Source organism: Amblyomma maculatum, chromosome 10, assembly GCF_055883805.1.
Source record: "Amblyomma maculatum isolate TAMU_Amacu chromosome 10, ASM5588380v1, whole genome shotgun sequence".
Lineage (NCBI taxonomy): Eukaryota > Metazoa > Arthropoda > Arachnida > Ixodida > Ixodidae > Amblyomma > Amblyomma maculatum.
Genome location: NC_139353.1, coordinates 35,651,067 through 35,676,657, shown reverse-complemented (window position 1 = coordinate 35,676,657; position 25,591 = coordinate 35,651,067). Strand labels below are relative to the sequence as shown.

General features: G+C 45.7%; 1 protein-coding gene across 2 annotated transcripts in view; it reads left to right on the top strand.

The window, feature by feature from the left end:
- Positions 1–16,903, top strand: part of LOC146176146 (tectonin beta-propeller repeat-containing protein 2) — a 36,854-nt gene extending 19,951 nt beyond the window's left edge. The window contains exons 14-19 of one of the 2 annotated variants that reach the window (XM_084582476.1): positions 1,658–1,747; positions 5,247–5,474; positions 5,642–5,817; positions 9,374–9,442; positions 10,655–10,922; positions 12,035–16,903. In XM_084582476.1, the coding sequence (XP_084438602.1) occupies positions 1,658–1,747; positions 5,247–5,474; positions 5,642–5,817; positions 9,374–9,442; positions 10,655–10,922; positions 12,035–12,195 (992 nt within the window). In that variant the 3' untranslated portion in view covers positions 12,196–16,903. The remainder of the gene's footprint in view (positions 1–1,657; positions 1,748–5,246; positions 5,475–5,641; positions 5,818–9,373; positions 9,443–10,654; positions 10,923–12,034) is intronic. The other variant, XM_084582477.1, reaches the window with a different exon arrangement.
- The last annotated feature ends 8,688 nt before the right edge of the window (positions 16,904–25,591 follow it).

The window sequence follows — 25,591 nt, the reverse complement described above, 5'->3', positions numbered from 1 at the left end:
GGTGCTCGTTGTCCAAGCTGCCAGTGCATCATTGACAATGATATCATCATCATTACAGTTGCAGGAGACGTGCCTGTGCTCATGTCACTTAATTTCTCATTGTAAAGCCAACATGCTTACCGAGATTCAATTTCGAAGCGTTTGTTCATCAAAGCATGCGGGAATTATCATAAATTGCCAGGTTGCTTAGTCTGTTTCTGAGCCTTGTCAATTAATGAATTTAAGGCACTCCAGGAATCTGATATTGTTAAAAGATGAGGAATCTCATACTCATATTTGGGAAAGCTAATGGCTTGTTAGTACCGCAAGTGCCTCAATATACTGCTCCAAAGTAGACCCTTATGGTCCATATCTTGCACCTATTGCGTCCATTGAGGGAAGGCTTCTTTAAGACTGACATATTTTTTTTTACGTTAATAACAGTTCAGAACTGATCAAACAGTATATTTTCAGGATTGGAGTTATAGAATATATGATAACAAAAAGTGAGATATTTTGCGCATTTTTTCTTTTTCTTCAAGTAACTTGGAGATTCAAGGGCTAGGGAAACGCTTGATGCCAGGTGTTCAAATTCGTCTTGTCTGCTTTGCCCAAGTAACCATTGATTGCTTTAACGACGTTCGAAGGGTGAAGCTTAGTTTGGAAAATTGTAATTTGAGATTTGAGTCAGTATGTTTTTTTTTCTCGCTTAACCTCACCTTCTCTTCTTTCAGTGTTCCTTGGCATTTCTTTTTTTTGACTCAAACATTTTTCACGCCTTCAGAAGGTTAAAATTTAATTGATAATTTAAGCAAGTGATTAGTTTTAGTTATTTTAAAACAAAACTACTTCTGCATGCATTATGCCCCTACTTAATTGCATAACTTGTTAGGTCCCGCATTTCAGCGCACTTCTATATCATCATCATCATCATCATCATCAGCTGGACTATACCCACTGCAGGGTGAAGGCTTTTTCCATATTCCTCCAATTAGCCTGGTTTTGTTCTAGCTGCATCCACTTGACCCCTGCAAACGTCTTAACCTCATCCGCCCACCTACCTTTCTGCCGCCCTCTGCTATGCTTTCCTTCCCTTGGAATCCAATTTGTTACCCTAAGCGGCCATCGGTTATTCTCTCTTTGCACTACATGTCCTGCCCAAGCCCATTTCTTCTTGATGTCCACTAGAATATCAGTAACTTGAGTTATTTCCATGACCCGCTCTGCACGCTTCCTATCTCTTAACGTTACCCCTACCATTTTTCATTTCGCCATCTGTGTTGTCGTCAGCTTAAGTAGAACCCTTTTCGTTAGCCTCCACGTTTCAGCCCCATAGGTGAGTACAGGTATCATGGAGCTATTGTATACTTTCCTCCTGAGCTATACTAGTATGCTGCTAGTCATAATCTGTGAGTACTTGCCAAATGCGCTCCATCCCAATCTTATTCTCCTTGTTATTTCCGTTTCATGGTCTGGATCTGTGGTTGCTACTTGCCCTAAGTAGACAAATTCGCCTACTACTTCCAATGCTTCGCTACCTAATGTTAACTGCTGTTCTTTCCCGAACAGCAGTTTACATTAATTGCAGGGAATTGTTAAATAAAGTGTTTAGTCAATTGAAAGCTTGCAGTTTGTGCGTGTTATGTTCCACTGCTGGATGCACGCATTTTTCATGCAGGCTACTTCTGGGAAAAGGCCCACGTTAACCTCCTGCCCTCGGGATCCAAGTGGACAGACATTGCTGCTGGGGGTGTTTTCAAGGACGAGGGTAAGATGACGAGCACCTTTGCTCGAGCTATCTATATTTCTGCACTGCGTGGATGAAGTAGTGCGGTTTGCTATGCAGTAAAGCCTCATTAAAGGGAAGCTGAAGCACTTTTCGAAAAAATTGAGTTTTCGGCAGCATTTAGTTGTTTTGGTCCACTGAACAAGAATATCGCATTAAAAAAGGGCTTAAATAAACGCAAACAGCTGTTTTTTAGAAGAAAACGCGCGCCAGCGCCTCAGGGCGCCGAGCGAATGCCACTGTCGCCTGTGAGTGGTCGGGACCGTCGTGACGTCATCTACGGGTATCCCGCGGGTCTCCGGCCTGCACCGACGGCGTTGCTGCGTAGTGCGTTGCTTCAATTGGCTGGAAGGCCTAGTATTGAAAATTATGTATAGTGCGGGCAGTAGTGAACAGTTTGGACTCTCGCCATATATGTTCGAGCCATCAGCGGCTGCAGAAAACGGCGGAACCAACGACGCCACGGAGTGCGCCGATGGAGAAAGTGACGCCGCGACATTTTCACGGGTTGGAAATCTCCTCTGGTACGTATGTTTTGCGTAGGTGCTTGTTTTTACATATCCTTGAGAGGTAGATGGTAGTGGTAATAAAGCAAATCACGTCGAAACGCTGTTGCTTATTGGCTGCTGCATAACAGATGAAACACCAGACACCTGTAATATCGAATTCAAAATGCCGGCATGCTTACACGAGTCACGCGAGGTAAAGCATTTGTTTTTCATTTATTTAGAGCACGGTGCCTACTTACATCCGAAGGCCTTTTATTACTACGAAAGAGCGCCAAACCTGTTTAGTGAGTTCACTGCTGGACTGCAGTGTAATGAGATGACAGAGGAAGCTATTCGTGTGTGCTTTGTGTCTGTGTCTTTCGTGATGTTTTCATGGGTTTTATATCTGCTTGGGATGCATTGCAAACTGTTGGCGGCCGCACCACAACTTGCAGGCTTTTGTCAGCAGTTTCCTTTGAGACGACCTGTGCCTCTGTAACCCAGATTTTTACATTCTCTTCGCATGGCGAAGGGGGTGAAGTGGTAGCTTCTTCTTCAGGAGGCGTGTTCTCGAGCATTCCTGCGAGGACCTGAAAGAATATGAAATATGCACAACACAAATGCCAGCCTACTATGAAGAAATTCATAAAAATTCATGAAAACACTGACAAAAGCATTTTTTTTCTTTAGTATCAATAACCACAGTGCCTTAGACCACATCCAAAGATTAGGAGCCTCAAGGAATTTACTATCCTGAGACGTGCTCTTCCCTGCACTCTGTTCTTTTGCATTGTGAAAGATTCTGTTCAAAAGAGGTCAGATTTATACTGATTAACAGCACAAGCGTGAGTGCAACTTAACTAACGAGCACAGAAGACTACTGCCACTGCACCAATATGGTGCATTTTGACAGATATATGTTCAGAGGGTGAATGAGAGAGAATCCGAAAGTTAAACTCCGACCAAAGGTCTCAATTTTATGCTGTACAGATATACCCCCGCGTACTACAACGCTGATAGCATGCAATTAAAAAAAAAGATACTGTCCCACCGCGGTGGCTCAGTGGTTGTTTTGACAAATGTCGTCGAAAGGAAACAGACGGGCTGCTGAGTCACACCTTATTAACTGGTGGGCCTCGTGCCGCCGACTAGTCGCTGCGGTGCACAGGATATGTTCACACGATCCACTATACAGTTATGGCCCTCGGGTGCCGATTGCTAGGACACTGATTTCGAGGCAGAGGGATTTGGCCCCGCCACAGCAGCCGCAATCCAGTTTTGGGAGATGCAAGGCGCCTGTGTAATATCCGATGTATGGAGATTCGAGCAGGAGAAATATTTCCCGAGCCCTTCGCCACTATGTCCTTCACATAGCTCTAGTCAGTTCGCGGAACGTTGAACCACACAAGCAAACCACGGACAGGCACAAGCGTACCTTAAACACTTACCTCCCGCCGCTTTCATTTGGCGAAGGCCGCTCTTGGAGGTGGCGAGGCGTTATTGTTGTGTGGGAACACTGACTGAACGACTCCGGGCTTCAGTCGCGCTGATTTAATTGGAATTCCGAGTGCCCGCATCGTTCCCAAGCTCCGATAATAGTCACTGTCACGAAAATGGTTCGAGCACAACACAGTTGATTTCGTAGGTACGAAATTTTTCCTCTTCACGGCAGAGACCCACCGCGCTGAAAGTTTCTTGTCCTTTGGAAACATGTGAAACACCACATCGTCCCGGTCGCCAGTGCTCGCGCAGCCGAATGCTACGCAGAACGACGGCATGATGGCCACTTGTCGCTACACCCACTCCACACAGAACGCTCGAACTAGAAAAAACAAACGGCACCAGCAAAGGATTACGTTGAATCGTCGTTCGCCACGCCAAAGCGCAAGAGGCAGCGGAGCAAGCAATGCGGGACGGGCAGGACGGCCGGCCGGCTCCCCGTGAATGGCGTCACTTCCGCCAGCTCTCCAATTTTGCTATCCCCCCAACCCGGCGCTTCTGGAGGCGACGGGGGCGTGTCCGCAGCGGGTTTTTAAAAGGCGATTGCGGCTGTTCTAACGGACAGAATCGAGAAAAAATTTACACACATGATTTTCGAGGTCTTTTCTTTCCAACCACAGCATTTCATGCAATTTGAAAACCGCTTCAGCTTCCCTTTAATTTGAGGTTGTAGGAACTGCAAAAAATTTTCGCATTAAGTGAGACTTCAAATTTGCTTAGTGCAGTGAAGAAGTAAGATACAGGGAAGCAATTTCTTCATTGAAGTGCGCCTTTATTGAAACAACATTGTGATTATTTCAAGTAATAATGGATTCTGGCAAGCACACCACGGTACATCGCACAAAGTCACAGACATGAAGTGGGAATGGTCACATCATAGGCTTGTCTTTGCTAGAGAGGAGGCGTGCTTCAATTTCGGTGCCTATACCTTGTGCTTTCTTAACAAAGCATTCAGAGGAAAATTTGGCACTCCCGGGACAGGTCTGTACATGTGCTTGGGTCATGCTTTAGCAGTTTGTGAGCCATATTATAAAGTGTTTTTTTGGTTGGAAGTGTTAGGGCTAGGCTGCTTCATCACTGGCAGCACTCTGCAGTCTCTCCTTGCAGCTCGAAAGTGCATTGCATCAACTGGGTTTGTGGTGAAGTTGGGTTAGGGCATTCCCACATAGCACACTGGGTCTTGGAATTATTAGGGCTGATGCAGGGTGTTTGCTCGTTCTAATTCTTTTTTATAATTCATGTAGTGAATTAAGGATTTAAAATTATCGATGCTTTGCTGTGCTATATGGTAAAATTCTCAGGGATGACAGTAGAGGTGACAGTAGAGATGACATGCCCAGAATCCTAAGAGGTGACAGTAGAGGTGACCTACTCTGCTAGATGCGTAGATGGAGCTCTTTTATGCTGTTACTGAATTGCATTTAAATGTAATTGTCAGTCCCCTCCTTTGCTCTGTTTGTTGTGGTAATACTCTCTCTGCCCCCCCCCCCCAGGTGTTGTGTGGGGCCTGCAGACAGGGGGCCAACTGATGGCCCTGTCCCCCAGGCTGCGGAAGTGGTATCGTGTGGGTCTCCCCCAAGGAACCTCTCTGGGCTGCATCGCCCCTTCGCCGGAATCCCTGTGGGTACTCACCACCACGGGCGAGGTGATGGTGCGCACGGGGCAGAACCCCCACAACCCCATGGGTGACACCTGGGTCCCCCTGGACACCTCCCAGCTGGGTAGGATATGACAGCCATACCCGTTCGACATGCTCGGCTGTGACTTTGTCGTGGTTGTTTTATAGTTTGTGCAGTTTTTTCTTTTATTTTTTCGTCATGTGCTTGTTTTTATTGATGCATCTTGTTTGTCAATTTTATTGTGGTGGCCCGTATTGTGACAAATGCAGGTGATGCCCAGCTGACGCATATGAGTTGCAGCTACGAAACAGTGTGGGCCTGTGACACCAAGGGCACAGTGTACATGCGCATTGGTTCCTTGCGGCCTCCTGCGCCCCGAACGCTGCCTCCGGCATGGGTGCCTGTTGAGTCAGGCTACCAGGAAGAGTCGCCTTTCATATCCGCAGTGAGTGGATTTACGCTTTCTGTTAAGATGCTGGACGGTCTCTTTTGACAATGCCTGGAGTAAAGATACACCAACATGAAAGCCCATTGATTTTTATTACATGACCAAGCGGCAGCTTGAAAAATCTGAATATGCCACACTTTGCTTTTCTTCTACAAAGCTCCCTTCATGGTTTACTATGAACTTAGGGCTGTCTCTTGCTTTATATTTGTTATGCACAAAACGGAAATTGGCTTGTCATTACATTAATTTAAAGTTTGCTTTAAGTTCATTAAATACGCTTTGAAATGGGCATTGTCTCAAACAGGCAACTCACAATTAAGCCTATTTATTTGCATAAGTATTAAAAAAGTGTTCCTTGTAATTGGACATGACATGACAGGTTTTATTTTTGTCGTGGAAATGGGAAAACAAAAAGCCCCAGTGAAAAAATGTCGAGCCAAGCAAGCGGTCTGGGTCGAAAATAACGCACAGGATATGCCAGTTAGTATTCTCTAGTGAATTATTTTTTGTTTATATCTCGTAAGAACCCTTCCATCATTGCATAGAGCTATTGCTGATGTCATCACAAGTTGTGCACTTAGAAAGTGCTTTTGAATGAAGGAAATCAAACTGTAAATGCACGTGAAATGCAGGGAGCGCCATCTTGTGGTGGCGTCCACTGCCTTTATTTTCTCCAGGTGAGTGGACAGTTTACGAAGCCATGCCTGGTGTCCCTTGGAGTCACATTGTGGTCTTGGCACCACGACTACAAAGAAGTCGTTGAAAAGTTTTGTTGTGTCCGTGTCTAAGCATTTTGAAGAGTAGAAGACTGCATGCAAATTGCTTGAGCTATGCACATCACATCCTGTTCCTGTGCCACTTTCGTCTGAAAGCATGTTCACAGCACTGCTGTCACCTGCCAGGACCCATGTTTTTTATTGCTTTTGTTGAGTGAAGTCTTTTGTTGTCTTGTGTTTACACTTTGTGCAGCACATATCTGTCATTTAATCTGCAGGAGTGTGTTTGTATGTAGATGATCACCTTGCACATTTGTCATGGAAAAGAGGTAGCTACACTCTAAACAGGGATAAGCCTAAAAGAGAGTAAAAGGGAGTAACATGTTTTCTAGTGCACTCCCTCGTTGAAACATGGTATTCTCTCCAAGCCCTGGGGTAGATTTTCACCACGAACGATAAAGATTGCTATACTTTGGTAACAAAAGCAGGTTTTCTTCCTAAATTATATTTATTTAATGTTGTCAGTAAAGCAAGGAGACTTAATCGCTGCACCAGAAATTTTTATGGTATTTATTAAAGGACATAGAAACATCACTTAAAATCATCGTAATTGCTAGAACTTCGCATATTTTGAAGTAAGGATTTGCTTCTGTATTTCTAATGATAAATATCTTCCCCAGAGCAGCATTCCCTGATTTTAATAGGGAGTGCACTGTGGGACAGACTACTCTCTTTTTACTCCCTTTATGCTTATTTGTGCTTAGAGTGCAATGCTCAGAGCTTCCTGCAATGAAAAATTTTAAATTCCGCATCTTGAGATCAAAGCATCCACTACATTCTATAGGAGACAAAGTAAAACTTAAGAACGAACCTCATGTTTTATTCATAAGCAAGGTGTAAATATTTGAAAAACCAAGCAGCCAAGAAACATAGCAGCAGCGGCAATTGCGTGGATGGCTGCATGTATTTTGTTATCGGAGTCTTTCCTCTGCGCAGTTGCGACATGTACATCTGAAGTAGTGCTCCTTAAATTAATATCAATCTATCTGCTACTTTTGTTTTTTGTTTTTGTTTGTTTTTAGCTTTTTGTGTGTCAGCTCTCAGCGCTAGTTGACCAAAACAGTTTGGAATCGCATTACAATTGCAGCAATTTTTCTTTTTGGATCTCATATCAGGTCAAACTCCTTTCTCGCATTATTTTGAGGATATAAGGTAGTCATTTTTTGATCGGCAGTACATCAGAAAAGAGAATGTGGCTGTTAACATGCGCCTTCATGAGATGCAATTAAATCCATAATTTTTCACAGAATTACTGGAAACTAGGAACCTTACTGATCACATACAGCAGCACTGAAAGGCTTTCGAAATGCAGTATCAGGAAAAAAGATTATTTCGCAGACGTCTTCACATGTGACCATGAATAGATATACTGGATGTTCCAGATAAATGTAACCAACCTCTTAGAAAACGTGGAGTGTACTAGCTTATTGAAACTGTCCGAGAGCTGTTGATTTGGCCTCTTATAAAGTATCCTTTCTTTTTTCATTTGACAAATCTAATGGATTGGTAAAGACTAATGATCTAACATAATAGTCATTGGCTTCATTAACAAGGTATCAATACAGAAGTTATAGATTATCATCAAAAAACAGCTTAATTGAAATGTTTGCACCAAGCTACCGTTTATATAAAGCATACATTTTTACTGGCCTGAAACGATAAATCACACAGCAAAAAAAAAACTTCAATATGGCAGCTGTGCCACTTCAGTAAAAATCTGCTCTTACTGGAGCACTGACTCCAGTGGAGCATTGCTAGTAGACTGGGCAAGAGATAGGGGCTTTCTTTGAAAGTCGATGAACAAACCTACATAAATCGTACAATGTAGACAGGACAAGGCGCTTCTTTGTCCTGTTCCTTGTGTTCCGTAGTGCTGTGCTAAAACTGATTTGAAGAAATGCACCAACTAGCCTGCAATAACGTCCTTGCAAGATAAATCGTACTTCGATGGAAACATCGCAGCTAGCTCTTTTTCAAGATGACCTAAAGCTTTTGAATTTATCTCTTTTTCTCAAGCCAATAATCCTGGAGCTAACTATTCGTATTTATCATGTAACTAAATTTGGCAAACAAAAAATACCTTTACAGCATGATTTGGAGCATGACCTTCACAGTGCATCACTAAATCTCGGGAAGTGCACATTTGGTGCAGAAAAACCAAATTTTTTCGTGCCAATCGTCCATAAACACTTGATGCTGGGTTTACATTGTTTCATAAATCTTCTCATGAGCCTTTGAATGATCTAGGACAAATCATGTGCTGACATGCCATGGACTGCTAGCTTTGTTGTTTGGATTAACTTATAGGTCCAGTCTGACCCAAAACCAACATTTTGTTTACATCTGGTAGTGGTTTGAACTGAACGCAATCACAGTAGTAGAAAATAGCGTGCATTGGTAAATGACAAGGTTAAGAATTTGCTGGATAAGGCATACTGCTCTTTGGAAAGCCAATGTCAATAACTGAGGTCATATTTTTTTCCCCAGAAAGATCTGTGTACCTATTTTCTAGTTATGTATGTAGTTATGTATTAAAGGCGCATAACAAGACTCTAGTAAGGTACTATTTTTTTGTGCACAGGGCTGGGTCTCCATTTTATTGTTTTCCCCACTTGCCGCTTTCTTCTCCATTCTAGATTTCATTCCGTCACCTCGTTTTATTTTTGGATCGCTTGCAAGCGTTGTTTCCTCGATTCACCTTTCTGTGCTGGGGGGAAGAAGCGGTTGTTTACACCCCTCGTGTTTTGTTTCTGTTCTGTCTTCCGGCGACACCCAAGTCCACATCAGAAAACCCCTTTTCGTTGCCCTTTGAGATTTCAAGGTTTCTGAAGCCCCATCTCACAAAGGTAGGTCATGCGTAACGTGGACGCTCCTTCACATGCACCGACCGCCCTAACCGCCACCTTGCCTTCTCCGCTCTTCGCATGCCACTGACTACTCTTGGCACGTGCAGATTCGAATCACTTGCATGGCACCTTTTTCTCTTTTTCGACCTTGAATGCCTGCTGGTGTCTTTGGTTTTGGAAGAAGTGTGTTTGTTGGCTGCCTCGGAGGTCTGCAATTTTGCGTGGCATGGTTTAAATTGACTCTTTCTTTAATATGAGAAGGGTTTAGGGAAGGAGACATGCCTAGTATTCTGGTACTAGTGCTGTCATAAGTTCTAAAAAATTAACTAGTGTGTGACTGTGGCATCATATAGCATCCCTATCATCTTGCCCATGTAAAAATGCATCTTAAGTCATCTGTGTGAACTTTGGTTTTGTCAGCGCAGTAGTGTGTGCTCTCTTACTGCCCACATTGGGTGTCAAGTGTGAAAATATCGCTACTGCCTCAGTATGACGGGTATTTCTGGTTGAGTCTTGCGAAAGAGCCGTAGCAGTGGTTTCAGCAAGTTTGCCGAATCCTCATTACTGTTGCGTCACGGTGTAATTTATTGCTTCGTGGTAGGTAAGCCCTTCTGGGAAGATAGGCCTCACATGAAAGTTTGAGGTAAACACTAACTGTAGTAGTTTCACTTTGTGTATTGCAAGTCTTAAAGAATTGAATCCTCTGGAGGCTTATCACGCACTTAATGATTAAGTAGTATATCGGAAGACATGTGCAAAAGGTATTATATATATATATAGCTTTTTTTGACTTGGTAGTTTACTGGATGTTTACTTTACTAACCAGCCTATGTTCTTGTGTGGTTGCATGAGGAACTTTTTCTTGGACATGCTCCTTTCTTTACTTCCCACACTAACAAATATATTAATGCTAGTTTGGGGAGGTGCCTTGAGTGCTGCTCTATCATAGAACAGAGGGCTAGATATCTTAACGTGCGATGTAGTGAGTGTAACGTGCAGGGTGATCTGGGACACCCGGACGACATAATGACTGGGATCTTTGTGTAACGACTGCAGTAAGGACATTAGTTGCAGGCATTGGCGTCTCTCAATGCCTGCCTTTTATATCAACGTGAGCAGCACACAGCCCCTCTGCAAACTGTGCATGTTGAAGGCTCTCCAATTGCTTGATTGCTTTTCATGCATGCTCATTGAGCATGGTACCACGCCCAGGTGTATGTGGGTCCCCGCAACTTCATGGTCTGGGCTGTCGACAACCGCAAGCGCATCTACGTCCGCGAGGGCATCTACCCTGAGCTGCACATTGGCACCAGCTGGGTGGAGGTGCCCGGCATTCAGGCACGCCAGCTTTGTGTCAGCGAGAAGGCCGTCTGGGCACTGACACCGTCGGGCGAAATTTACCGCCGCTTTGGCATCTCCAACAACAACTTTGTCGGAGACTACTGGAAGAGGATTCCCGGTCACGCCACCTGCCTCGCTGGTGAGTGTGTACTTTTTTAACTTTTAAGCATGACGGGAACGTCGGTGACTGGTTTGTGTTGTTTTGTGTCTGCTTTTCTGAATCGTATTATTGCCAACTTGAGTCGTCTCCTTTGAATGGAAAGGTGAGATGGCAGTCGAACCCGGAATCTCTGGATTCTTAGTCAAGCGCGTTACCCTTAGGCCACGCAGGCTGATTAATACATCTTGGTTAAAGCTGGGCTTTATGTCAATGTCGGGTGCTCTGTCACATAATGGTAACTTACATCTGTACACTCGTGAGTATGTATGAGATAATAGATGCGCAAATTAAGCGATTAGTGATTAAGCAAGTAGCAAAGAGAATGTACAGGAACGAGTATTCATGAGGGGGAAGTGATAACGGCAGGGAGCCATTAACACTGTTTTCCCCCACATTTTATTCGTAATGAGACAGATAGTGCTGCCAGAGCTCATCAGAAAAAAAAGGCATAGAACAGACATCACACACTGTATTTGTCACATCTGCTAGTTTGCCAGGTCACGTCACGTCACATAACAGTTTCCTGGAAAAATTTATGTGAACTAACCTGGTAGACTTAACGATTTCGTGTAAACTGTTAAAGGTTGGTTCCACTGTCATTGAGGTGCTCTGAAAGACAAACTGCCAGGTTTGCCCAAAGGGCAGTGATATAACTGCAACCGTGTTTTGTAAGTACAATAATAGAGCTTCACTACTACCGGTGCTAGTGCTCCAGCATCACATAGTTCACTGTGCTCCTACCTAAAACTTCACGTCTTGAAAGAACAGGGGAGCTTCTCTAAATGGCAGGCTGCGGAACACACTTTTTCATTCCCTACTAAACATGAATCCCCATTTCAACGAGGGGCAGAGCTGTTCCATAAACAGAAACCTCATGCTTCTCTTTGTGCAAGCTGAGTGGGCGATATCTTTCCATTGCAGCTCTTTTGTGCAAGCTGGCTGTTTGTGCAGGCTTTGTCCCTTGATGATGCCGTGTTTTTTACTTTTTCGATATTTGTGTGTGTTGGTGTTTGGGCACAGTGCATCAGTAGCATTTGCCCCTTTTCCAGCCCTATGCTTTTTGACGTTGCTGTTTCACTTGCTTGTCGCAGTGTCCATTGACGACCGACTCTGGGCGGTGGCTGCGGATGGTACGGCGCTCCAGTTGTCCACCTGTGAGTTGCCATCGCGCATTAACGAGATGGACACTCTTGGCCTCTCTGCCTCTGCTGAGAAGACCGACGCTGACATGGATGGGTGGGAGCTTGTCTGACGTCTCCAGCAGTGTGCCTCGAGGGCTTTTGGGCATTCTTATACAGTCTGTAGCATTGTTAGAGGGGACAGGTCACTTACTTGGCCTCATACTTCACATGGATGTTTTCTTTTCTTTTTAGTTTCAGATCAGTGTAGTTTACCACTTGCTAAGCCACCTTTAGCCAGACATTTTCTACATTTATCTGAAAAAGAGAAAAAACATCGGGCAGCAGGTGCTCGTAATGTAGCGGAATCCACAAAAAGGAGGCTATTGGGACAGGCAGCCAGGACATGACCATGTGACACGCAGTGTTCTGCTTGTTAGGCTGTACAGTTGTACAGCCTCATCCACTTCTAGCTATAACAAGGTCACACCTTTCAAAGCATCATTGCATACCACCCGGCCGCGCAATAAACCTAAGTGGCAGGCGATGTGAAGCAGCACGTCCGGCTCCCTCTGTGCTTGCATCGCTTTGCATCGATATGCGCCTGCGTCGGACGCAGTGTTGCGTTGAAAGCAGTGACCATGTTATAGCTAGAAGTGGATGACCCTGTACATTGAGATCTTGCTGTGCTGTAGGGGACAGATACTTGTCTTGGCTGAGACCTAGTAGACTAGGTTTGTGATCAGTTGTGTAAAACAAAACGCACAACCATTTACCGATTCAGCATTAAACTCTAGTGCAAGCAACTTGGCAAGTTAAAGAAAAGTGACATTTATATCGGTCTTCATTAGCAATGCCACACCACATACTTTGTCATCAGACGCTGCAGAAAGTGAGGCAAGTTCTCTCTCTCTCTATACTTTTTCTGCTGCATATTATAGGCATTAGAAGTGGCATTAGCTGTTTCGAATATGTCAGGGCTGCAGTGGGAATCTAGGGTGTCGCTGCTCTGCTTATTCAGGGCCATGTTTTCCCGGGTGAAACTAGTTATGATGTTAGGCTTAATGAGTTGTGTTGACTGTTTCACCTGTGGAACTTTGTTATGCTTTGCTCAACGTCTAGCTGGCAGTGCATGATATCTTGGCACTGTTTTGTAGTCTTTTGAGGCAAGGAAAGGTGCTTACGAACTGTATTTTGGATTAATTTAGCATGCTTTAGCCCGAAGGGTAGATTCTTTGCGCATATTTTGTGCTCTTTTTACCTTGGTTAGTAATCTTTTTGTCAGGCTCGGCTGTTATGCCTCTTTGTGACATATTAGGTTGCACACTGCTCAGTAGGTTCTAAGAACCATGCATGTAGCACGTCGCCGCACAGTTATTTATTTCGAAACGCACAAAGCAGCAGCAATTATGAAGTCATCAGTTGGATTGAAATGGATCGTTTTGTTCGTGTTTATTTTAATGGTGGCTTCAAAAATGCCTGGCTTTTTGTTTTGTAGCATATTGAGATGCAAAAAAAAAAAGACTTTTTTTTGCATTGTGGTGCTTGCCAGATAATTATGTTTCAACCTGAAATGGCCTGGCTGGAACGGCTGCTGTTCGCAGAAATTCGTTTTGAGGAATTTTGTGACCTTGTGATTTTGTGGTGACGAGAGAATGAAAGAAAAAAAAGGAAAGTATTGATGTTCATGGTCTGCAACTTTGTTGTTGCTGTTATGAAGTGCTTACAAAACTTCTGTATAAGGTGTCCATTGTATATGACCAGTGTTTTAGTTCAGAGTAGTTGTGTAGGTTATATTGTACGGTACCATCAGTTGCGGAGTTTTCAGAGCAAGTTGCAATCTTCTATGACCCCAACTCTGTGCAGTATGCCTGCTGGTGCTCATTGTTACCCGAGAACAGTGCTTTTTGGAGTAACTCGTACTGCTTGTACTATATATAGCATTCTTCGATTCATTTCTAAGTGGCTTTGTCATTAACGCTGGTCCTGTGATAGTTATATTTGCATTGGTTTATGTGTTGTGAGCAATTCAATGGTTGTGCCGCGCATGCATCCTTGCCTTTGCAGTCGTGCCTTGGACACCTTGCTCCGGATATCTTGCCTTGGCACCTTGGCATGATGCACTAGATAGAAGTGCAGGACTCGTTGTACAGCGATTGCACTTGAAAACTGTTCCTTTGTTATTTTAGGTTTTTTATATAGTGCACTGAGGGTTCTTTGAACACCGTTAGGGTTTATACTTCTGTGATCTTAGTTAAAATGTGTTAAAAATCTAAGTTCATGATAATGTCTCTTTGAACCACATTTACTTTTTTTCACCATCTCATTTGCTTTTTTGGAGGTTAACTTGTAATACACAAGGATGGCTTTCATTTTGTAGATGTTAATCTGAAAGGAATTCTTTAATAGAGTTTAGAGAGACCAAAATGGCCACAGGTTGCGTAAACTCAGTTCTTTTTGTGGCAGAAAGGCAAATTAGCATTGGAAGGATGGATCCACAAAGCATGTTTATTCACGTTTTTTAGTGGATATGCTCACTGCAATTTTGTTTTGTGTAAATCGACTGCCAGTTTTCAATGTCTAGCCTGTACCGTGTTTTATGTCGCACTGGAAATGCTGTTTTAGACAAATGCATTAGCTTCGAATGCATCATCTTTGTGCGTGGTGCCCTCAAGGTGCAAACTGATTTACAACACTTTTTAAACATCTAGATACTTGGGTCATGTATACAGTGTTTAACTTCAATGCTTGCCTTTGGATACCTTGTTTACGAAAATGGCGTCAAAGTATATTCATACATGACGGCAATTGAATCTATTCAACAAGGCCTTACAGTTTTCTGCAACTGAGCCAGAGATATTTTTACACATCTGTGAGGTGTCTGAAGGTACCTGTGGTGCAGTGCTATGACCGTGCAAGCATGGTTTTCGTTGGCTGTAAGTATGTCGTTTATATAAGTACAATAAAACCCAAGTACGTATTGAATTCGTAGGGGAGAGTAGGATATTTTGATATATCAATAATTTTATATAAGACTGGCAATAGATAAGTCTTTTTTTAACCTAGAAGCAATAGTACATAACAACTAAACTAATTACACTCTTCTTGCAAAGGCGTGCTGACCTCTGGAGTGTTGACAGCACACCATCCTCTAGGCGTTACTAGGCCTAACCTGCTTTGCTGTTGCTTTAGAGCTAGCCATAGGCTGTCGCAAGAGTTCTGATACTGTTACTGGTTCAAATTAAATACCATAGAAACCCGCATCATATAATACGAGGTGAAATTTTGAGATAACAAAAGCTGGAAAAAAATATTCTCATCCAGGCATTATAATGCAAGCAAAGAACAATTAACGAAAGTATTTATTTGCACTACATTTTGCGGTTGCTCCGCGAGGCACACACACTTTCCCATCTAGCAACACCATGCACTAGGCGACATGAATAGCGCCACGTACCTTCTTGCGCCTACACTCTTGATCAGGGAACTTTATGCACTGTGAGAAGAGCAGCTCAAATTCGCTCCAGCAATCACGGAAGCGACACAGTCCTCCTGTTGTTGTAAACCAGCAGGCCGCTTCCAGCTTGGACGCAGGACTGCCACGCACGAGCTGCCGGTTAGCATGCACCAGGCTCTTGCCAGTTCGCAGGCATGCGCCATGTGTGCTCCGGAAGTGTTTTCGTCATTGTCGTTGTCCAGTGTACTAGTATCTGCCGAGAGTCCCTTGTTAGAAATATCTTTCCGTATAAACTCTTCAGTACCTCTAGACACGTTCATTATCCCGCATTTCTCGAAAGCACAATACTGGGAATGCGTCAGGCGTCTGCAGTTCTTATCTAGGATGTGGCCAGCATGGCTAGAGAGGCCTCTGAAACATCCCTGCTTCCGGTTAAGTCTGCATCATGAACACCCTGCTCATGCCATGGTTGCGAGGTCTGCATGGAGATGCTGAAACCATCGAAGCATTCGAGTAATGCCTATAATATGAGGCGGAAACCTGAAAACCTCGTATTATACACGGGGTTTTGAGGTAATTGTGCAGTTAAGCTGCAGTTGGTTTCTAGAATGCCTTCAGCAGTGAAGTGAGCAAAGCGTGCCATGCGAGGGTTACTGCTAGGCTTTAGTTCTAGGTAGGTTGTTTCACCGTATGACGACTTGGCACGAAAAATGAGGAGAATGAAGGTCACCCTCAGGCACACACATGTTCACCTTAAGGCTACGCAGTTTCCCAGCACTAGGCTGCCAGCAGGTGACCAAAGCCGCGCAGATGACACGTTGTCGCATGTTAAACGATCTGAAGGGGACCATTAGAAGGACATTTTGCAGAGGTGCGGCAGGTTGTTCAGTGTACTGAATATCTGGTGCAATTGGAGTTTGATTGATCGCAATACGTTGTATTTATGCCGGACTTTCAATGGATATTTTGTAGCAATTAATTCGGAATATCCGGGTTCAACATATGCATGCTCCATTTTGTAACTAGCACTGGCTCATTGTTTGCCACTGTTTTTTTTTTGTTATGTGGAATGCTTGTCGGGGGGCATGTGTACTTAGCTGGCACAGCCAAGGTGCATGAAAAAGTATGTGTGCATTTTTTTCATACCAATGACATTCCGCCCAACTGTATGACATGCAGTTGTTTTTTGAGATCTGTGTACTTTATGCAAGCGTGCTTTAGGTACTGAATGGCCCTGTTGATTCTATGCTTGTTTGAGGCAGAGATGTTGAACATGTATATATCCTTACCTCTACCCCATTTCATGTTTCTGCACTGACATTGGTTTCATTCGTTTCTCAAGCAGGTTCATATGATTTCAACAATAAAGAGTGTTACAACTCGTATATTTCTTATATGTTCTTCTACATAGCCAGTTCCGTATTCTGGTCTATAAGCCGTGTTTACACATTAAGTCGACAGTAGCGGATCGCATTTAGTAGTTCCTCACGGTAATGCGATATGACATGTAGTGCATCATCTCTAGCGTAGTTTTGGCAGCATATCGTGTCGCATTTGAAAGCAAAGGTGGTGCTTTTGTCAGAACAGGTTTTAGTTTTTTTTTATTATGCTTTCTGGCTGACCGTTTTCTGTTGTGTGAGAGGGGAGAGCTGAGGTCAAGCGACAGTTTCGGTGCTCGACGAGGGCATCACACCTACACTAATGGCCTTTAAGGCGATGTGACCGGATTTTTTACATGTGCGGCGAAAGCAGACTTACTCCTCTCAATCCAGCCCTGCTTGGTGCATTACCCCCGTTTACATAAATGTGATGCACTAGAAACAGGATGCAATGCAATGTGCTAGTTCTTGGATTCACGTAAGCACAGCTACAGTGGTTCCACAGGCTAACCACTATTTTGCTCGCCTGCCTTTTCATTTGTTGGGACAGTGGCTTAATCAAATCGCAGGTATTTACTGGTGGCAAAGTCTGGTCTTTACCACTTGCTATGCCAAGCAATTATCAGAAGTGCTAATAAATGCTTTGCTACTTACTTAATCAGTACTACCCTAATTGGAACTTCTCTAATTACACATGCACTCGTAAATACCAGCATGTTATCCGTAAAATTCCGAGCAAGTCGAAATTACTGGCAATGTGTGTGTTAGTGGAGGGGGGGGGCACTTTCCTGGAACTTTCCGAAACTCATCGAAGTTCAGTATGACAATATCAAGAGTTTTCACCCAGAAAAAAAAGCGTAGTGCACATGAACACAGACTTAATGACGCACTGCCTCCGACGGTTTCTCTCAGTGCGCCATTTAAATATGTTAGTGATAGTTCGTAGCACAATTACAGGCGCGCTGTAGAATGCTGCTCCCAGCTGAAGCGCGGAATCCTCGCAGCTCAAATTTTGCACAGAAACGGCATTTTGTCGGCAGTATATTTTAATACACATTTGGGGTACTTGCCCGATTATCGTATTCGGCGGTGGTGAATCAGAAGCTGCTGCCCCAGTGCTGGAATTGGAGCGCCATTTTACGGTGTGTTCTCCGAATTTTGCTAATGAGGCAAGGATGTTCTGGCGGAATTACCTGGTTGGAGAGGGCAACACTGATCCAAAAAATATTGCTGAGGTGTTGGTCCTTGAAATACTACCGTTGGAAACGTCTGAAGCCACTAGGTTATGTGAAAGCCCAGCCGGCGTAATACAATGCCCTGCTTAAGTAAGCCGTACATTAGTCGACCACTTTTTGAAGCGAAAGCTTCACTACACCAGGTAGCTCGAGCCGTCGGGTATGCACGATTTTCACCTTCAAGTGACCTTTCCTTATAAACCAGTTCACAATGGAAGCAAAACCTTAAATGTACCCCTCAAATGACCTTCACCTAATTAAGTGTGAGTGTCCATGATTTGTGGTGTTAACCCAATTGTACGCGCCTTCCTTCCTCGAAACCTAACCTAAACAGTGGTGGTAACTTTTATTGGCACAAAATGCAAGGAATTAGTTCGGGCTAGGGCATGCCAAGAGCTTGTCCATTTCTCCGCTGAGGAAGCTGGCAAGAGTGTCGTTGGACATTCCCACGTGTCCCGTCACCGCAGTGCCAGCATGCAGGGATGTATTCACCGTTTGTAATTAAATGCAATTGATAGAGGCTAAGAATGGCCTTTGGGGGAGTCTGAGAGTCGTGGCTTGCTCCCGGTCCAGATCGGGGTGAGGGGCGGGGTGCGTGCATCTTAGCTCGCGATAAATTGGTTAGCAATCTCCGCGTATGGGCGCGGCGCCTCGGCGACCGCGTCCGTTCCCGATAGATCTCCCGTCTCCTGGTTGGTCAAGCCTCGGGCTAGACGGTCGACCCCTTCGTTTCCGGAGTTACCCGCGTGAACCGGAACTCATACGAGATTGATGTTGCGATTGAGAGATCGGTGGCGCAGAATTCGCTTCGCGAGCGCGCTTACAGAATGTTTGGCAAAGTTTGAGCGGCGCTCTTTGAAGCGCTTAGAATAGATTTGGTGCGGGGATCCGCTATGACCAGTGCGATACTTCCTCTGCCTCGCATATCGAGCTAGCATGAAATGATATGGCGTTAATGAACGCTGACATTGGAGCGGCTATACATGCCACGTTTGCTCCGTTTATGATGTCTTGAGCTGCATCCACGTACACTGCTTGTGGATTGTTCTCGTACTGTTTCACAATGGTTTGTACCCTTGTCTTTCTGTGGGCATCATGTTTGCCTGGTAGCATGTTTTGGGCTATTGGCTTTGCAACTAGTCTACTAGTATTGTCAGCCGATAAATGGGATGTTGCGCACACCTCCTCAGTGGAGTGTATGTGGAGCTTGTCGAACATTACGTGTCCTGCAACGCTGCGTGACAAGCGGAATTGGGCTGTCTTATGGGCTTCGATTAGTTCAGATAGCGTGTTAAATATTCCCATCTGCAGTAGTCGATCTGAGTTAGCGTATACTGGCAAACCAAGGACCGCTTTGTATGCTGTTCTAATGCTATTAAGTGCATCTTCGTCCCTACGACGTAGATGATAGTACGGGCAGGCGTACATGATTATGCTTATCATGAAGGCTTGAATGATCGGCACAGGTCGGCTTCTCTCATACCCCTGCGATGTGTGGCAATGCATGCACCTCACCAGTCCACCTATCTGGCGCGCCGTGACGCGCAGCCGGCGTATGCGTTCTCTGTTATGCGTATTATTCTAAATTAACTCATTCCGAGAACCCTGATTGTGGCTACCGGGGGTATCGGATGGTTGTCAATGTGCAACTGGATGTGCTGTAGGAAGATTAAGGAAAATAAAATGCACGAGCCTGGCTCTGTAGCTGAGCCACTACCGCTGCCTCGTGCGGACAGAAGAGAAAATAGAGAAGAAAGAAAAAGAAGGAGAGAAAGACGCGCGCCGCAACAACAGCCGTCGTCCACCACCGAAGCGGTGGCAGGTGCAATGACTGCTTACAATCAGACAAAAATTCGGTGGCAGGCTAGCCCCCGCCTCAAGCGGCGGTGACCTACCTGTCCCAGCCCCATCAGGGCCAGGATCAGCCACCCTCCTCCTTCGCCCCCACATTAAAAATCCCCAGGTAGTCGTTGTTGTTGTGGCTGTAGGAAGAAGGAAACGAAAATGCACGGGCCTGCTACTGGTTCTGTAGCTGAGCCACCTCCGCCCACCTTCGCTGCGAAGGGTGGCCCTATGGGGCTGGGACGGTAGGTCAACGCCGCTGGCGGCGGGGGCTAGCCAGCCACTGAATTTTTATCTGTTGTAGGCCGTCATTGCACCCGCCACCGCTTAGGTCGTGGACGACGGCTGTTGCCGGCGCGCGTCTTTCTCTCCTTCTCTTTTTCTTTCTTCTATACTTTCTCTCTTCGGCAAAAGCGGGGGGTTCTAAACCCCTTGGTCCTGGGCGGTAGTGCTGGCCGAGGGAAAGCCCAGCCCGCTGCCAAGGGCCAGGTGGCGCTGCTCGCGAAGTATTAAGGGAACCGCGGCTCGCTGACTCAGGGCCAAAAAAGGGGAGTGGTGACCCCTCAGTGCCGTACCTCTGTAGGTGCGTGCACGAGTATCTTTGCGGACATAATCAGACGGTGAACCTGGCTTGGAGGACCAGGAATTAGCCGTCAAACATACTATGTTGGAGAGAAAACGGTGAATGGAGGGTTGTCTACAAAAGGTGACTCTGGGCACCTCTATTAGTACCTTGGAGTAGGGCTGAAAGAATCTTAGTACGGCGAAATGCGCCCCTTCAGTAGCCCTAGTACAGTCGGGGCGAGGGAGCCTGACTTGAGGGACGGGGAACCCCAATGTGGCCCAGCAGCCTGTCTCATGTGGCGGAGACCCGGCGAACGTGATGTGGATGTGAATGCGCTTGAAGGCCGGGGGCCGTGCATTGGCTAAAGCGAGTGCTCGCCCTCAACTGAGGCCAAGGAATTGGCGCTCGAATCGAATCAGGATCATTTGAGAAATCCCTAAGCTGCCCCGAACCCTCCTACAATCACATAACCCATTCCCTATATCCCATTTCCCTTTCCCTTGTCCCATCCCTTCCCTCTACTTCCCAGGGGAGATCACGGGGGATCTCCCCGGGCCCGCTCTCCGGCTGTGGGCCGCTGCGTAGAGATTCCCGCATTTTTTTGGAACCTTCGGGTTCTTTCGCCTACGGGTGCAAACACAGACCAAGCTTGTCCTTCGGGACCAATTCTTTTATATTCGATTGGATTGAGCCTGTTATACCTAGAGTGACACGGGCAGAGGCATATTATTCTCTTTTTGGCTGCCTCACCATATTTGATGATGATGATGATGTCCACACGAGGCAGCGGAGGTGGCTCAGCTACAGAGCCAGTAGCAGGCCCGTGTATTTTCTTTTCTTCTTTCTACAGCCACAACAACCTCCGCGATCGTCGACTCCTGGAGTAGCGGCGGGAATGCAAAGCAGACCTGAAATCGACGGACGGAACAAACATGCTCCCTGATGATGCTGCTAGAGCCAGCGCTGTCTGCTTGGCTGTTATATTTCTTGTGAATAAACCCCGCGAAGCTAGTTCATCGGCTGAGTTGTGCAAATGTTTTTTTCATGCTCACTCTGCTTCGTAACTGTTACTTAGATCTGTGTAATCTAGTAACGTTGGTTGGAGATGGGTTCCTGCAGCTTCAATTGTTGGCATGTGAAGCAGATTGGTCTAGAGTTAATGAAGTTGAGGAATCGGAATAATCTCCGCGTGTGCCACCGTGCCGTGGGATCTGTTCCGGAGTTCCACAGTTCATACAGGTAAATCGTAGACTGTTCCACATGTAAGCGAAAACGCTAGCGATTTTCGGCCGCGGCGACACAAAAGCCTGTTTTGAGCTGTCGTGGCGGCTCGAGCGACGCAGTTCAAACACTGTGGAAAGTTTTTTTCTTGTCGTTGCAGCTCGCCGCTGAGTTCGCTCAATCGCTGGCATGTGAACCGGCCTTAGGGATCAGATTTGGAGCGAGGTTACTGATTAGTAGTTGAGAAACAATCCTTGCCAGGGTTGTTTTGATTGCTGGCGTGGCTGGTGCTGCGCAGATCTCGCTTTCTGTAATATGGCGGATGATCTACGCGTTATAGAGAGGAGATAAGGTACACTGCCCGACTTCGGCGAGGAATGCTGCATCGACTCCAGGGGAGGCCTGTGCGAGATGGCGATAGTTTCGGTATAGTCTCAGATTTAAATTTGGCTCGAGTAGAGGGAGGGAGGAAGAAATGTGACTAGCTATGGCGAACAATGGTGGTTGCGTACTCTTCAGCTTATATGGTAAGTAGGGCGATGCGCTTGTTTAACATTCATTAGAGAGATTTAGGATAACGTCATCCACTGTTCGTCACCTTGACCCGTTCCGCGGGCCGCAGGTGAGTACGCGTTGATTGGTCCAGACGCGGCAGGTCTTTGTGCCGACCTTCATAACATGGCGCCGTACAGGCGATCTGAGCATGCGCAGTTGAACGCGCGGTGGCGGGTCACGGTTGAAGATTGCGGATTGTGCTACGCTAAAGGTCTCTATGACATCTGCACTACCACCGAATGGGACTCCGGCGAACCTTCCTGAGGGAGGAATAGGTGTTAGGCAACGTCTGTGTGATCCGTGGTGCGCGTGAGAGTTTGGAGCATCTGGTGTGTTGCGTTAGGAGTACGCTTATCCTGTCTGCATATCGCAATGAGATGAGGGTCACAGCTGCTGCGAAGAGCGGCTCAGTCTGTGAGATAAGTGCTATAAAGGGACCTGCGAGAAGCTGTTGGGGAGGGCGTGGCAAGTATGAAATGGTCACTGCCCAAGTGTTTGTTGGTGTCGACCCAGCAAAGGTGCGATGCAAGGTGCACAATGGTAAGATCAGGGTAAGTGTTGCAGTTTGTGCTAGTTCCCAGCCAAGTGGCCGTGAGCTGGTCAGTGACCATCTGCAAGGTTGTAGTGGATGGTTGCCGGTAGGGTGCTTCGATACCAGCGCCGCCAGTTGCCGGCATAAGCGATCGAGCGCCCCTTGGGCGGTCCGTAGCGGTAGCCCGAAACTTCATGTGGCGCGTTAAAATCTCACTATACGACCAATCTGGCACTCTCTGACGGGTAGGCTGTTGTATACGAGGGCTTAGAAACTTGGTGCTGCCTAAGGGATTGTACACATTGAGCACGAATGTACTGCTGTGCTTACGTTAAATGGAGAGAATTTCAACACGGACATAATATCGGGATTATTGAGTCGACATTGGCAGCAGTTATGTATTTGTAAACCATAGTCACTACCCTACCCGTGTACCGACTCACGACATCACGTAGTCGTGAGGATGGGTGAGCAGGTCAAGGGAAGGGGAGGGGGAAGGCCGTGAAATAATAGAGGCTGCTTGATTTAGGCTTACGTTTAGGCTTGCGTTTAGGCTTTTCAGTGATCAACTTTTGTCTGTGAGGAAGTACATTTGTTCATGGTTCTCTAGAACTTCGTTCTGTAGGCGGTGTAAGCATCCCTGCTGCTCTTCGAGGAATGTGGTAAGTTTAGACTGAAGGTCAGGACCCGAGGGGTCAGCTGTGACAGGGGATATAGGTGGTGGAGAAATGCGGGCTGAGGAGGAGTCTGGTAATAATACTGAACGAGAGGTCCGAGAAGCATGCATGTTCTCAATGAGTTCGTTCACTTTCTTTTCGAGGGTGGTGCATTGTAATTGGCGTCGGCAGGGGGGTGTAAAAAAGGAACTTGCCTCCCTCCACCCTAAAGTCACACCACTGCAGCCCTTGCCTCCACACCCTTCCCCTGCCTCCAACCAAGCCGCCACCTCCACTTTTTCCGTTGACATCGGTGACAAGAAACTCTCTGGAAAGTTTTTCTTAACCCCAGCGGTAAAAACAAGTGGAAGGGGAATATTTTTGCACCCCTCCGCTGCGATTCGACATGTTTGCACCCCCCTCCCCTCCCAAAACAAAATCCCGCCGATGTCCATATGTGCACCGGTCATGGGACAACCCCAAGTTCGCGCGCCTAACGGCCATGCGGGCGGCTGCTTTTTATAAGGCTGATGTATGTAGGGTAGTGTGGTAGAAACAGTGGATGATAAAGCCGTTGCCCGGCTCACGTGAGAGTGCTGGTTTAGTTTAGATGTGTCACAATGGAGCTACCGCCTGCGGGCAGGGCCGGTCAGAGAGTTGATATGTATAGTCCTTGCGGCTGTAAGAGGTTCCAATTACTGGGAAACGTCTTGTCGGAAGAAGGCTTAAGTGATGTCCGGGGCTGCTGTAGAATGCGGTGTTCACGGTGCTGAGTGCTGCGGTTCAGGCCACAGCTCAAGCAGTGGGGGACAGAGTGTGACGTGGTGAGAACCGTTCAGTGCCCAAGATGATAGCAGCTGTAGCAGACTTAGTCGGGTGTGCCGGAAATGTCGGAAATGACACAGAAAATGAGAAGTCGTAGGTAAATAAATTCATACGGACACAGATAAATGGGCGCCGCAAAGTGAATATATTAATTTCGATCGCACAGTAAATGGGTGTGTTTATTTAAGTTTAGTTGCAAGGAAAAGGCCTCTCCCATATCCAACTGGATGTAGTCGGGCAGAGGTGGTGATGATGACGGTGATGATGATTAACCCGCCCACGGCTGCCGTGATTCGATCCCTCGATCCCGTGCTCAGGAACGCCATATAGCTCCTAGGGCAGCACTACAGAGAGTTGATCTAATTGAGATCCGTGGCTGCATTCTTAAACTGTACCGAGATCTTGGTGAAGCAGTGGAAGCCTTGCTGCTGTCTTTCACGTGCGTTCACATTTGATCAAGGAATGGGCGAAGAGGCATTGTGTGTATAGATTTCATAGTTATAGCACTGTGCAATTTTGGCTAAGCGCATGGAAACCGCGTTCCTTTTTTGGCGGGGCGGGTCCACCAGAATAAGTATTTTTATTTTGTTCATTGGCAACCATCTACTAAATGTTTTAAGACAGAAAACCTATCGACTGTTTTTAGAGTATATATATAATTTTGTAGACAGTCCAGTAACTATAAATGAGAGCGCGCGCGTATAAAAGTATACTGTCTACTAGAAGCATTCGGTTACGAGTACGGTGCTCTATTTGAGGGCCTATATTGTTTGTGAATTTCTTATAAACGGCGTAACTGTGCTAAAAAACGTCATGTTGTAAGCATGGCCAAAGAACTGGAAAGGATCCAGGCAGTTCTGGCCTTCTTTCGGTACCTATAACTAGCGCCAACTTAGTCTCGCGGCTGCGGTCAGGCCTATATCCCTACTGAAAAATTGTATGAGGCAATAACCCCACATTTTCTCGCAGAATCTCACTCAATTCACATAAGAAATCACATACAAGTCGCATATAATTGTATCAGGTCTCAAAGTTTCTTGCACATTATTATACATTATGTAAGATATTATATGATAATGATGCGCACCGTATGAGAGTCTATGCAATTAGATGAAATTTTATGAGGTTATTGCCCCGTAGAACTTTTGGTTTTTCAGCAGTGTGATGGCGTGTTTACTGCATAATTCATTTTGTTTTTCAGTCCGCATTGTTACACGCCGTGTCCCTATTAAGGCGAGAGCTTTTTATGGCTCATGACTCGCC